Here is a 12436-nt window from a genome sequence, read left to right on the forward strand (position 1 = left end):
TTTCTGCATGTGTAAAGGAAGGCTCACAGTGCCAAAAAGAAATTCTTGCTCTTATATCCCTATTTTTGCAAGGAGCTTCTGAGTGTATTCCCCCCCGCCGTCGCCCGAGAGGCCTGCCAACAAGTATGTATGCATAGTTTTCAGACTGTTGGACAGTGATTTTTCAGAGAAAGGAAGACAAAAACAAATTAGCTGTCCCCAACCAAGCAAAGTCAGGCTGTAATTAAAACTCTCAGTACCAGAATGGGAAAAATGGATTCATTTCTCTTTACAATGAACATGAACTTCCCGGAAATCTTGAATGAATGCGGGTTGAGGGGATTCATTATTTCTTCTACAGAATAAGGTAAAAGATGAAATATTTTTCTTCTTTAATAAGGGTTAAGCAACTCCAGGCCCTTCCATGGCTTAAATCTAGACTAGATTCACTTTACAGAATTGGGATTGGGACACAGATTGGTGAGATTTTAGCAGTGAAAGAGAAAAAAAAGTAAAGTTTGCTTTCCTCCAACTCCTCGTGCCTGGCTTTCTCCAGGGTGCCCACACTCCCTTTACAAACACACCTACAACGGCCTATTTTTGAGTTTAGAAGATGAGATAGAGGGGGTGGGGGAGGACAGGGCACTGAAATTCAGTCTAGTCACTGTCCCTCTAGACAACTGCATGTATTTTCCTCCCTGTCTGAGAAGAATCCTTCCCCATTCTCTCACCGCCCCCCACCTCCAAATAAAACTGTAGTCCTTAGGGCTTCCAAACAACTTAAAAGTTAAAGAGTGCACTTTGCAGTTCGTTGTAATGTCTCTGAGCCCAGATGTTGTTCTATAAATAAAATGGAGGCACCACTCACTTGCATATATCCTGTGATAAGTACTACCAAAGCGATCCCAGCATAGTAACTGGCAAATTTGATCATTTCACTTTCAATGTCCAGCAACCTTCAAAAGAGGGGGGGTGTAAATGTTAAGATTCAGAAGTAGGGTCAAGCTTACCAAAGATTACATTTGCGGGTACAGAGGAAAATAAAATATGAAATATGGGTAAGGCTTCTTACCTATGTAGAATTATCATCGATCCAACCAAATCTCTACCTAGACCTCGTGTGGTACCAACTCCAGCAAAGCTGCCTACTCCCTTCGTTTTCATTTTGTTTTTTTAAAAGAGATTATCTATTTATTTGAGAGAAGGAGAGAGCGCATCAGTGGTGGGGGGGAAGGGCAGAGAAAGGGAGAAGCAGACTCCCCGCTGAGCAGGGAACCCCATGCAGGGCTCAATCCCAGGACCTCGGGATCATGACCTGAGCTGAAGGCAGACGCTTCACCAACTGAGCCCCCCAGGCGCGCCCGCCCTCTTCCTGCTTATAGGCAGAAATGACTCACTGGCAGTTGGAAGCCAGGGGCAGTAGACAGCAGCCCAGTGCTCTGTCTACCGAGGCCCTTCACTCCAGCTCGTTACTCAGTGATGGAGTAATCAGTGCTAGGGAGAGGTTTTAAAAAGCCAGACTGGTGTCTGCAAAGACACTGACGTGAACTGTAAATCAGGAGGCTTTACTATTACCTCCTCCAGGAATCTAAGCCAGCTTTCCAACTCTTCCATCTCAAAGTGACACTCAAAAAATGTGTGTGTCATCATCCCAAAGAAGGACAAAAACACTTTATCAGCCAGTCCTTCTGCTGACTGTAGCCCAGGGGGTTTCACTCTGTGGGACAATTTCTAAGGTGAGAATTTGTGGGGAATAGCGAGAAAGCTCCACAGCGTTTTTTTCAGCGCAACTACCACGCTGTGGCACAGAGCTTGGGGATTGGCAAGGCTAGGGAGGGGAGGCACAAAGTAGTCTGAAATTGCTTTCAGAAAATAAAGAATAGGGTACTTGGAACATTGACATCTTGGTTGATAACAATTCTGACCCTTGAGGATGCTCTAAACGATAGCAAATCCATTTCTTTAGAAAACCAGAAAGCAGCATCTTCCACAGAGATGCTCTCATCCTCCGAGCTCTCTGCTTCCCGTCAGGCCTCTCTTCTGCAACACAAGCTTGAATTGTTCTCTCCCTCTACTGAACTTGGACTACGTGGTGAAGTAAAATTTCTTTAATTCAGAACAAGCTATTATTATTATCATGCCAGATTTTATTGCCATCTTGCACTATTATTCAATATCTTCATTGAATGTATTTATACTGAATAGATTTATGTTTATTTGCTAGATTGCAAGCCACTTGAGGGCAAGGGCTTGGTTTAGGCTGCTTGCTCACACTGCCCGAAGCCTTGCACAATACCTTACACATAGCAGACACAATACCTCAACAAATGTTTCTTTATTTCGCTTTGACTTTTAAAATACTTATATGGAAGGGATATAATTGCCTTGGTCAACCTTCTTTGGAGGGATAGTCTCCAAAACAGCTAATATGTCTGTTCACCACATTTCTGGTCTTTTATGATGGTTTAAGGGAACCCCAAGAATGAACAAGACCTAAAAACCTTATATATAAGTATCCACAATCAGAGGTTCTCACAAAAGTTAAGTATCTCTGGATAGGATGCATAATGAAGAAAAAGACTTCTAATGTGTAAATGAGGCCATACTCTTAGTTTTCTGTGAAATCTTTCATTGTGAAATGAAATTAGGGTGTCCAAAAACAGAGAACTTGGAGTATTTGTCAAAAAAAGTTTTACTTAGATTTCCTGTGGTGCATTCCTTCTACACACGCTCTAAGCAGAGGGGACAAAATGGCTGCCATGAAAGACACAGCTGCCAGGTACAAACAGACCCACTCACGCTGAAAATACTGAGCACTGACCCAGCTCCAGAATTTATTGGGGCAAACTTCAGGAGAATTATGTCATTGCTGGATGGTATGGTTAAGGACATGTGTAGTTTATGATTCAGTTCATTCCTGAGGCAACCCAGAGATGAATGGTGAACTCATTTTTATTTTATTCTTGGGGATAAGAAGTTATTAGGATTTTAGAAACTACTTGAGAATATTTCTGGAACAACAGGACAAACCTGTCAGACTGATAGGAAGGAAACAAGCAGGCTGGCTTGGCTCCTTTGACTGCACACCAAATTTTTTATCATCTGGTGGAAAGTTTTCCTGTGGTTATAAAATCCTGGAAAGGATTTTTTAAAGTATGCAGGCAATTTGGCTCACCAAATGGGTGCCTTTCTTTTTAACAGCAAAATTGACGTACATCTACTTAACTAAATTAAGATTCTCCTGGCTCATTTGTTGAAGAGAGGAGAGGGCAGAAAGATGACAATTAGGGGGGAAAGGTAAGATATATTTTACAAATTATTAAGATACGTGGATTCTTACTTGCTTTTAATGAAAAATAAATGCAGCATAAAATCAAAGTACTCATTTTATACCTCAAGGTTTCAGATTTACTAAAGCCATAGGACTTTCGTTTTAAATACCTAGGAGGTCTTTATGACAAGGTGCATTGCTTAACATGGAGTTTTCCTTTCAGTGGTTTTCATGCACAGTAGACCCGGTAGCATTAACATTTTAGAGTGAAATCAGTGTCAACTCCAAAATGAGCAATACAGGTTGGCAGAAACGTGCCCACATCCTACTCTCAGAATGTTGGAGGCTCTGTCTTAATGCACAGGACATCAACCTGTGGACAAATGGCTGATCACTGGGTAAAGCTGCTTTACAGAACATCTATACACTGTGGTAGCTTACTGTCAGAATGGCTGGAATTTCCTTTCAGAGAATCTATGACAATTTTTTTCACCCAGGAGGCTATTTTTTTGTCGGTTTGTTTTTCATGCAACTTTTTCATTTGAGGTAAGTGTGGATTCTCATGCAATTGTGAGAAGTAATACAAAAAGATATACACCCTTTGGTAATACCTTGCAAAACAACAGGACAATATCACAACCAGGATGTTGACATTGATATAATCAAGATCAGAATGTTCTCATCACCCCAACGATTGTTCATGTCACCCTTTTACATCTACACATGCTTGCATCCAGCCTCCACTCTCCCCTTAGTCCCTGGCTACCTCCTATCTGTTCTCTATTGCTACAGTTTTGTCATTTGAAGAATATTATACAAATGGAATCACACAGTATATAACTTTGGTATTGGTTGGATTTTTTTTTACTCAGCATAATTCTTTAACGTTTCATAAGTTATTTGTTCCTCTCTATTGTTAAGTAGTATGCCATGGTATAGATATATCACAGTTGGTTTAACCACTCACCCATTGAAGGATATCTGGGCTGATTCCAGTTTTTGTTACAAATAAAGCATCTATAACCTTTATGTATAGCTTTTTATGTATACATAGTTTTCATTTCTCTGGGATAAATCCCCAACAGTAGAATTTCTGGGTTATATAACACTTGCATGCTTTTTTTTTTTTTTAAATTGCCAAACTATTTTCCAGAGTGGCTGCACCATTTTGCATTCCCACCAGCAGGGTATAAGTGATCCATTCCTCCACATCCCCACCAGCTCTGGTGTTATTACTATTTTTATTTTAGCCATTCTGATAGATTTGTGCTGATATCTCATTTTTATTTTAATTTGTATTCCCTAACCACCAATGTTGCTAAATACCTTTTCATGTGCTCATTTGCTGTCTTTATATCCTTAGTGAAATGTCTGTTCATGTGTTTTTCCCATTATTCAAATTGGAGTTTTTCTAACCATTGAATTTGGAGAGCTCTTTTTATTTTCTAGATCCTAGTCCTTTGTTAGATACATAATTCACAAATATGCTCTCCCAGTCTGTAGATTTTCTTTTCATCCTCTTCACAAGGTCTTTTGCGGAGCAAAAGTTTTTCATTTTGATGAAATCCAATTCAACAATTTTTCTTTTTATGGATTGTACTTTTAGTGTCAAGTCTGAAAGCTCTTTGTCTAGCCTTAGACACGAAAATGATCGCCTACATATTTTTCTAAAAGCTTATAGTTTATTTCTAACATTTAAGTCCAAAATCCATTTTGAGCTATTTTTTGTATGGGTTCATTTTTTCCCTATGGATGTCCAACTAGTCATGCACCATTTGATAAAAAGTTTATATTTTCTCCATTGAATTTCCTTTCCACCTTTGCCAACAATTAACTGGACACGTTTGCTTGGGTCTATGTTTGAGTTCTCTGCTCTGTTCCTCTGTCAATACCACACAACCTTAATTGCTGTAGCTATATGTCTTGAAATCAGGTAGACTGTTTCCTCACACTTTATTCTTCTTTTTTAAAGTTGTTTTAGATATTCTAGTTCTTTTGCCTTTTGATATAAATTTTAGAGTTATCTTGTCTATATCTATAAAAATATCTTGCTGAGATTTTGATAGGAATTTTATTATAGCTATATATCAGTTTGGGGGAATTGACATCTTTATTATACTGAATTTGCCAGTTCATTAGCAAGGTATGTCTCTCCATCTATTTAGGTCTTAGATTTCTTTCATCAGCATGTTGCATTTTTCAGCATATAAATCCTGTACATGTTTTGTTAGATTTACACCTAAATAAATTTTTTGAGCAATTGTAAATGACATTGTATTTTGTTTTGTTTTTTTTTAATTTTTGGCATTATATTTTGAATTTTGGTGCCCATATGTTCAATGCTAGTATGTAGAAATACCACTAAATTTTGTATATTTATCTGGTATTTTATGACTTTGCTAAACTCATTTATTGGTTCTAGGATATTTTTGTAGATGCTTTGGAATTTTCTATGTTGACAATAATATCATGTCCAACATAAATAGGTGTATTTCTTCCTTTTAGATTTGTATTTTTTTTCATTAAAAATTTTTTGACTGTGATAAAGAACACATAACATAAAATTTACCAACTTAACCATTTTTAAGTGTACAGTTCAGTAGTGTATTAAGTATTAAATCAATATTCCTTTCCTTCCTTATTGTATAAGCTGGAACTTTGAGTATTGTGTTGAACAATAGCAGTGAAGGCATCTCTCCTTGCCTTGTTTCCAGCCTTAGGGAGAAAATATTCAATCTTCCACCTTTAAGTATAATGTTAGCCATAGGACTTTTTTGTAGATGTCCTTTTTAAAGTTGAAGAAGTTCCTTTCCATTCTTAGTTTTCTGAGAGTTTTTATTATGGATGGATATTGAAATTTTAAATGCTTTTTCTACATCAATAGAGATCATCACGTGGTTTTCTGTATTGGCCTGTTAACATGGTGGATTACATTGACTGTTTTTCTTATACTGAACCACGTATGCTTCTCTAGAAATACACTCTACTTGGTTATGGTGTATTTCATTGATTTCCTGTTATTTGTTTGTTTTACCTTTATTATATCCTCTCATACATTTTCTGCAGACTTATTTTGCTCTTCTTCTAGGTTCTTGAGTTGGAAGCTTAGGTGTTTAATTTGAGATGTTTCCTCTTTTGTAATGTATGCATTTAGTGCTATAAATTTTCCTCTCAGCCCTGGATGAGCTGTGTCCTACAGATTTTTACATTTTCTGTTTTCCTTTTCATCCAGCTCAATTTTTAAAACTTTTCCCTTGAGACTTCATCTTTGACCTATGGATTTTTAGAAGTCTATTGTCTGATTCCCAAGAATTTGGAGGTTTTCCATTATCTCTCGTTTTGATTTCTACTTTGATTCCACTGTGGTCAGAGAATGCACTCTATTATTTCAGTTATTTTACATTTGTTGAGGTTTGTTTCATGGCTCAGGGTATGGTCTATCTGTAGGCACTTGAAAAAAATATGTATTATGTGGTTGTTGAGTGGAAGGTTCTATAGATGTCAATTAGATCCTGTTGGTTGCTGGTGTTGAGTTCTTCTATATCCTTGATAATTTTATGTCTACCTGTTCTATAAATTGGTGAGAGATGGATATTTAAGGGGTCTACTATAATTTTGATTTGTCTCTTTTTTCTTTCCATTCTATCAGTTATTGCTTCACATGTTTTGCAGTTCTGTTGTTTGGTGAGTACACATTTAAGATTGCTGTGTCTTCCTGGCAGACTGACCCTTTTATCACTGTATAATGTCCCTCTTTGTCTCTGGAATTTTCTTTGTTCCAAAGTCTATTTTATCTCATATCAATATAGCCATTTCTGCTTTCTTTTGATTGTTTGCATGATAAATCTTTTTCCATTCTTTAGAGAGAGAAAGTGCAAGCAGGAGGAGGGGCAGAGGGAGAGAGAGAAGAAAGTATCTCAAGGAGACTCCCAGCTGAACACAGAGCCCAAGACGGGGTTCCATCTCATAACCTGGAGATCATGACCTGAGCCAAAACCAAGAGTCAGACACTTAACCGACTGAGCCACCCAGGCACCCCTCAACTTGCCTATATTTTTTAGTTAAAGTGATTTTCTCATAAATAGCATGTAGTTGGATTATCATAAAACCCATTCTGCCAATCTCTGTCTTATTTAGTATATTTAAATCATTTAAATTTAATATAATTTTTGATATGTTAGGGTTCAAATGTAACATTTTATTTTTCGTGTTCTGTTTGTTCTCTCTGTTTTTTATTTTTCTGTTTTCTTCCCCCTGATTTCTTATGGGCTACTCAAACTTTTTAAAAATTTTTATATTTTATTTAATCTTATTATTTTATTTTAAGTAGGCTCCATGCCTAGCATGTAGCCCAATGCTGGGCTTGAACTCACAACCCTGAGATCAAGACCTGAGCTGAGATCAAGAGTCAGATGCTTAACTGACTGAGCCAGCCAGGTACCCCTCAAACATTTGTTAGCATTCAATTTTAATTTATCTGTAGGGTTTTGACTGTATCTCTTTGTATAGCTTTTTTAGTCGTTGCTCTAGGAATTCCATTATAGGAATATCACTTAATATAGTCAGCTAGTGTTGTCATTTTACCAGTTTGCACAGGGTATAACAACACTGACTCCCGGGGCGCCTGGGTGGCTCAGTCATTAAGTGGCTGCCTTTGGCTCAGGACATGATCCCGGGGTCCTGCGATCGAGCCCTGCATCGGGCTCCCTGCTCAGCGGGAAGCCTGCTTCTCCCTCTCCCACTCCCCCTGCTTGTGTTCCCTCTCTTGCTGTCTCTCTCTGTCAAATAAATAAATAATATCTTTAGAAAACAAACAAACAAAATTAACTCCCTTTATGTACCCTTGCTCTCCCCTGTTAATGACTTAATTGTCTTTAATATTTCCAAATCACACTCACCTCAGACAGTGTGTTACAATAGGACCATATCAGACAGTGTTTGCATTTTTGCTTCCACCATCAAACATAATTTAGAAAACTCAGGAGGAGGAGGAAAGTCTATTATATTTACCCATGGTTTTGCTTACCATGTTCTTCCTACTTAATATCCAAGATTTCTTTTATTGTTTCCTTTCTATTCAAAGAACTTCCTTTAGCCATTCCTTTAGGTAAGTCAGCTGGCAATAAATTCTCTTCATCTCCCTCATCTGAAAATGTCTTGATTTTCTCTTCCACAGGGGTGGTGATGAATGTCCTGACTCTCTGATCCTACCCAAGCAGGTAGGGAGAGAGGTTTCTCATTACATTGGGGGTGGTTGAAGCCTCCACATATTCTTCACTGACACCAGAGGAGTTGGGTAGGGGAGAGACACAGCAGGGGCTCATTGATACCTGGCAAAGACGAAAGTCTAGGCCCCCAACTCAACCTTTGCTGGCAGGGGTAAGAGTGAGGTTATTTGTCTTTTGTTTTGTTCTGTGGTGTTGGCTGGAGTAGAATAGTTATTGCCTGAAATTCATCTGTCAGGCTGCGTCTTTGTGGTCTATTATCTAAAGAGAGCAGAATTTTATTGAGTTTTGTGGTCTGTGCTCATTGGTATTTCTAGGTACAGCTTTCCCAACACCCAATCTAGTACATATAAGGCCTAAAGAAAATCCAAGGAACTCACAACCATGTCATTATTTGGGTCCTGAGATCTCTAACCTTCTTTTATCCACTCTTTTAGACTCAGGTAGGTTGGTTTTATATGTAATGGATTAAATAATCCAGTCAAAAGGCAGAGATTGTCAGACTGGATAAATTAAAAAAAAAAAAAAGCTCCAACTATAGGCTGTCTACAAGAGACACATTTTAGATTAAAAAATTTGAACAAGTTGAAAGTAGTATGGAAAAAGATGTGTCATGGTAAAGAGCAACCATAACAAACCAAGAGTGGCTATACTAATATAAGATGAAATAAACTTTAAAAAATTGTTACTAGAAATAAAAATCATTTGGTAATGATAAAAGGGTCAATCTATCGAAAGATTATAGCAATTTTAAGCATATATGCATCTAAAAACAGAGCCCCCAAACACATGAAGCAAAGTGTGACAGATTCAAGGGTAGAAATAGATAGTTCAATGATAATAGTCAGAGATCACAACTCCATACTTTCAGTATTGGATACAACAACTAGGAATAGAAGACTTGAATAACACCATAAACCAATTAGATCTACCAAACATCTTTTGAACATTCTATCCAATAATAGCAAAATACATATTCCCCAGAAGTGCACATGGAGCATTCTCCAGGATAGACACATGCTAGGCTGTCCTAATTCATGCTACAGTATGATGAACCTTGAAAACATTAAGTTAAAGAAGCCAATCACAAAGGACCACATATTGTGGGATTCCATTTGTATGGAATGTCCAGAATAGGCAAATCTACAGAGCCAGAAAGTAGCTTAGTGGTTGTCTAGGGCTGAGGAGAGAATGGGGGAATTGGAGAGTTACCGCTAAGCGGTATGGGTTTCTTTTCGTAGTAATAAAAATGTTCTAAAATTGATTATAGTGGTGGGTGCACAACTCTGTGAAATACTAAAAACCATTGAGTTGTACACCTGAAGTTGGTAAATTTCATGGTATGTGAATTGTGTCTCAATAAAGCTGTTTTAAAAATGTATGGTTTTACAGTGTCTAACTTCAACATAGTGCTTGAATGCTTACACTAACTGAACATTGCTAACAAAACAGACTGAAATCCAAGAGAAAATGCAGGCTGGTTTCTACTTTGATGCATTCACATGTAGGGGAAATGAGGAATCAATCTTCTCAATGGCTGCAGTAGTCAGTCTCTAAGGAGCCCCTAATTGTTCTTGTCTCCTGGTATTCACACTGTTGTATGGTCCCTTCCCAGATTATACCAGGGTTGGTTGTGTGACTAATAGAAAATGGCAGCAATTATGGTATGTCACTTCCACAATTAAGTCACAAGACTTTGTGGTTTCCATTTGAGTTTTTACACTTCAGTTGGATAAAAGAAAATAAAAAGAAGCAGCACTGTGGTATTTGGACTCTTTGGACTTCCCCTTCAGTCATTTCTCATTCTTTTGCCTTATTATTTGACTATTAGGGGCAAATAAATTCTGATAAACTAATCAGGAGGCCTGATGTTCTATAATACTTTTCAGCATTATGCACTGAAAGCCATTTGGAAGGCTTTGCCTAAAAATTCCATCCAATGGATTACAATTGATATGTAGAAACCAACCAGTGAAATGAAAGAGAAAAACCTGCTCCTACCATTACACATGCATGCTTATGTTGATAAAATCATGGAGTAGCCTTGTCCAAGACTAATATACCTAATATAATAGGTGGAGAAATTGTACTTTTAATGATATACTTTTTCCAAGAAAAAAGGTGCCAAAGAGTTGAGTAATTCTGGAGGCTTGTTAATTACTTACAGGTAGGAAAGTGTCCACTCCCTTCTATTCTGTTCCACCCAAGTCCATTTTCACAGTGATCTTAACTACATAAAAGCCAAACAAATATTTACCCAGAAGTAAAACAGTAGTCATGTCAGGGACCATAATAATTCACAGTTAAAGTATTTAACTCATCAAAGGAGATCCTGGTAAAGAAAAGGCCTGAGAAAGATGTGGTCTACACAATTCCAGATACTCGCATGAAATTTTTTTAAAAAAGGACAATTATCCATTTACATGTTCTGTATCATATGAATTCAGCAAAAGCCAATGAGCTTCTGAAAGCCCCTACTTGCTTTGCACTATTTGCTCACCTTCAAGTGTATGACCTAGTAAGAATAAATAAAGTGTGAGTAATGGGTAGCCACAGTAAATTCCTTTCTACTGGATGTTAGTGATACAGATGTTAATGGTAGATTCATTCTTTAAATCATCTAATAAATATTTATGAGCACTTGTTATCACGGATATGTCTCAAATTTTGGCCCCTCTAACATTTATTACCAAATTTTAAGGCATAACAGGCTATACTTTCAGGAATTTTCCCTAGAAAATTTTACCTTCATAAATGTTATTAATGATTTGGGTCAATTTACATCGTACATAAGTCCGAATGCCTTTTTTTCAAAGGGGGAAGTAATTTAACCTTACATTTTGTAGTCAAACTACTCTGTAAAAAGCAATTCATTTTTGTCCTGCAACATAAAAGAAAGACTTAAAAGACTGTTATTGACAACAGTAATTCTTTTATACAAACTGTTCTGAATCTTACTTCCAAATTTAGAATACATACACATTAGGAAATTTATTTCTAATAGTAAGCTTATTATTTTTTAAAGGGTAATTCTGCACTTTGCATATTGTCTTGTATTTTTCTGTCAAGTACTAACCAACTGTAACTACATATTTATTTGAATGGTCTTTGATTTAATGATGATTTTACCGACTAGACCTAAACACCATGTTGAAGATAAGGACCATGACTCAAGATAACCACTGTATCCTTGAGGCTTATACAAGTTCCTGGCGTGTAGTTGATGTTCAAAAAATTTTGGTTGAATGAGTGAATGAATGAAAGACCCTAACAGTAGATAATATTATGGAACAGATCGGTGGTTTAGAAGGATTTGTTCATAATCTAAATGAAATATGTAGAAAAAATTTTAAATGAAGGTAAAAAATATAAATTCGCCTAAGGGAGCTATTCCAAGTGACTTTCTAGTCAGGATGTGCCCTGCCCTTGGCTCTTGAACCTGAGTGTGCCGGTTCATACATGCAAATGAGCTTGTTCTGGCCCTGAGGCAGTGTGAGCCAGGCTGCAAAGTTCATGCTGTGACAGTGAGTCAGCACCATGAACACTACGGACTCACTGCTTACAAGGCAGCCTGTTGGGCTTATCACAAAATGAATAGTACCACAGTGGTTTCTAGTTAATACGGCGTGGCTCCCTTCTGTTGATAGCACCACACCACTCTTCCATAGAAACTCAACTACTGAGACAAAGCAGCCCCTACTCCAAGTGCTGTAGCACACTAATGAATTTCCCATTATGGAAAGAAGGCTGGGAAGATCAAGTTGACCATTAGCCACAGCCACAGAAGCCAAGAAACAGAAAGGAGTTAAGAAACTAAAAGAAGTCTTGCATATAAGACATGAGACATGACAAGGACTCAAGTAAAATTCATGACTCACCTTCCTAGTATACTGGTAGTGTCCATCCTCAAGCCTATAGTCTATCAAGTGCTTAAATTTGGGTGACACATTTAATGGATAAT

At 37.5% G+C, this 12436-nt stretch overlaps 1 protein-coding gene across 4 annotated transcripts in view; it reads right to left on the reverse strand.

The window, feature by feature from the left end:
• Positions 1-12436, reverse strand: part of ABCB11 (ATP binding cassette subfamily B member 11) — a 90419-nt gene that overhangs the window by 62388 nt on the left and 15595 nt on the right. For 3 of the 4 annotated variants that reach the window (XM_027590503.2, XM_027590501.2, XM_027590502.1), the window contains one exon: positions 848-935. In XM_027590503.2, the coding sequence (XP_027446304.1) occupies positions 848-935 (88 nt within the window). Of the gene's footprint in view, positions 1-847; positions 936-8276; positions 8297-12436 lie in introns of those variants that run through there. The other variant, XM_027590504.1, reaches the window with a different exon arrangement.

Source organism: Zalophus californianus, chromosome 3, assembly GCF_009762305.2.
Source record: "Zalophus californianus isolate mZalCal1 chromosome 3, mZalCal1.pri.v2, whole genome shotgun sequence".
Taxonomy (NCBI): Eukaryota; Metazoa; Chordata; class Mammalia; order Carnivora; family Otariidae; genus Zalophus; species Zalophus californianus.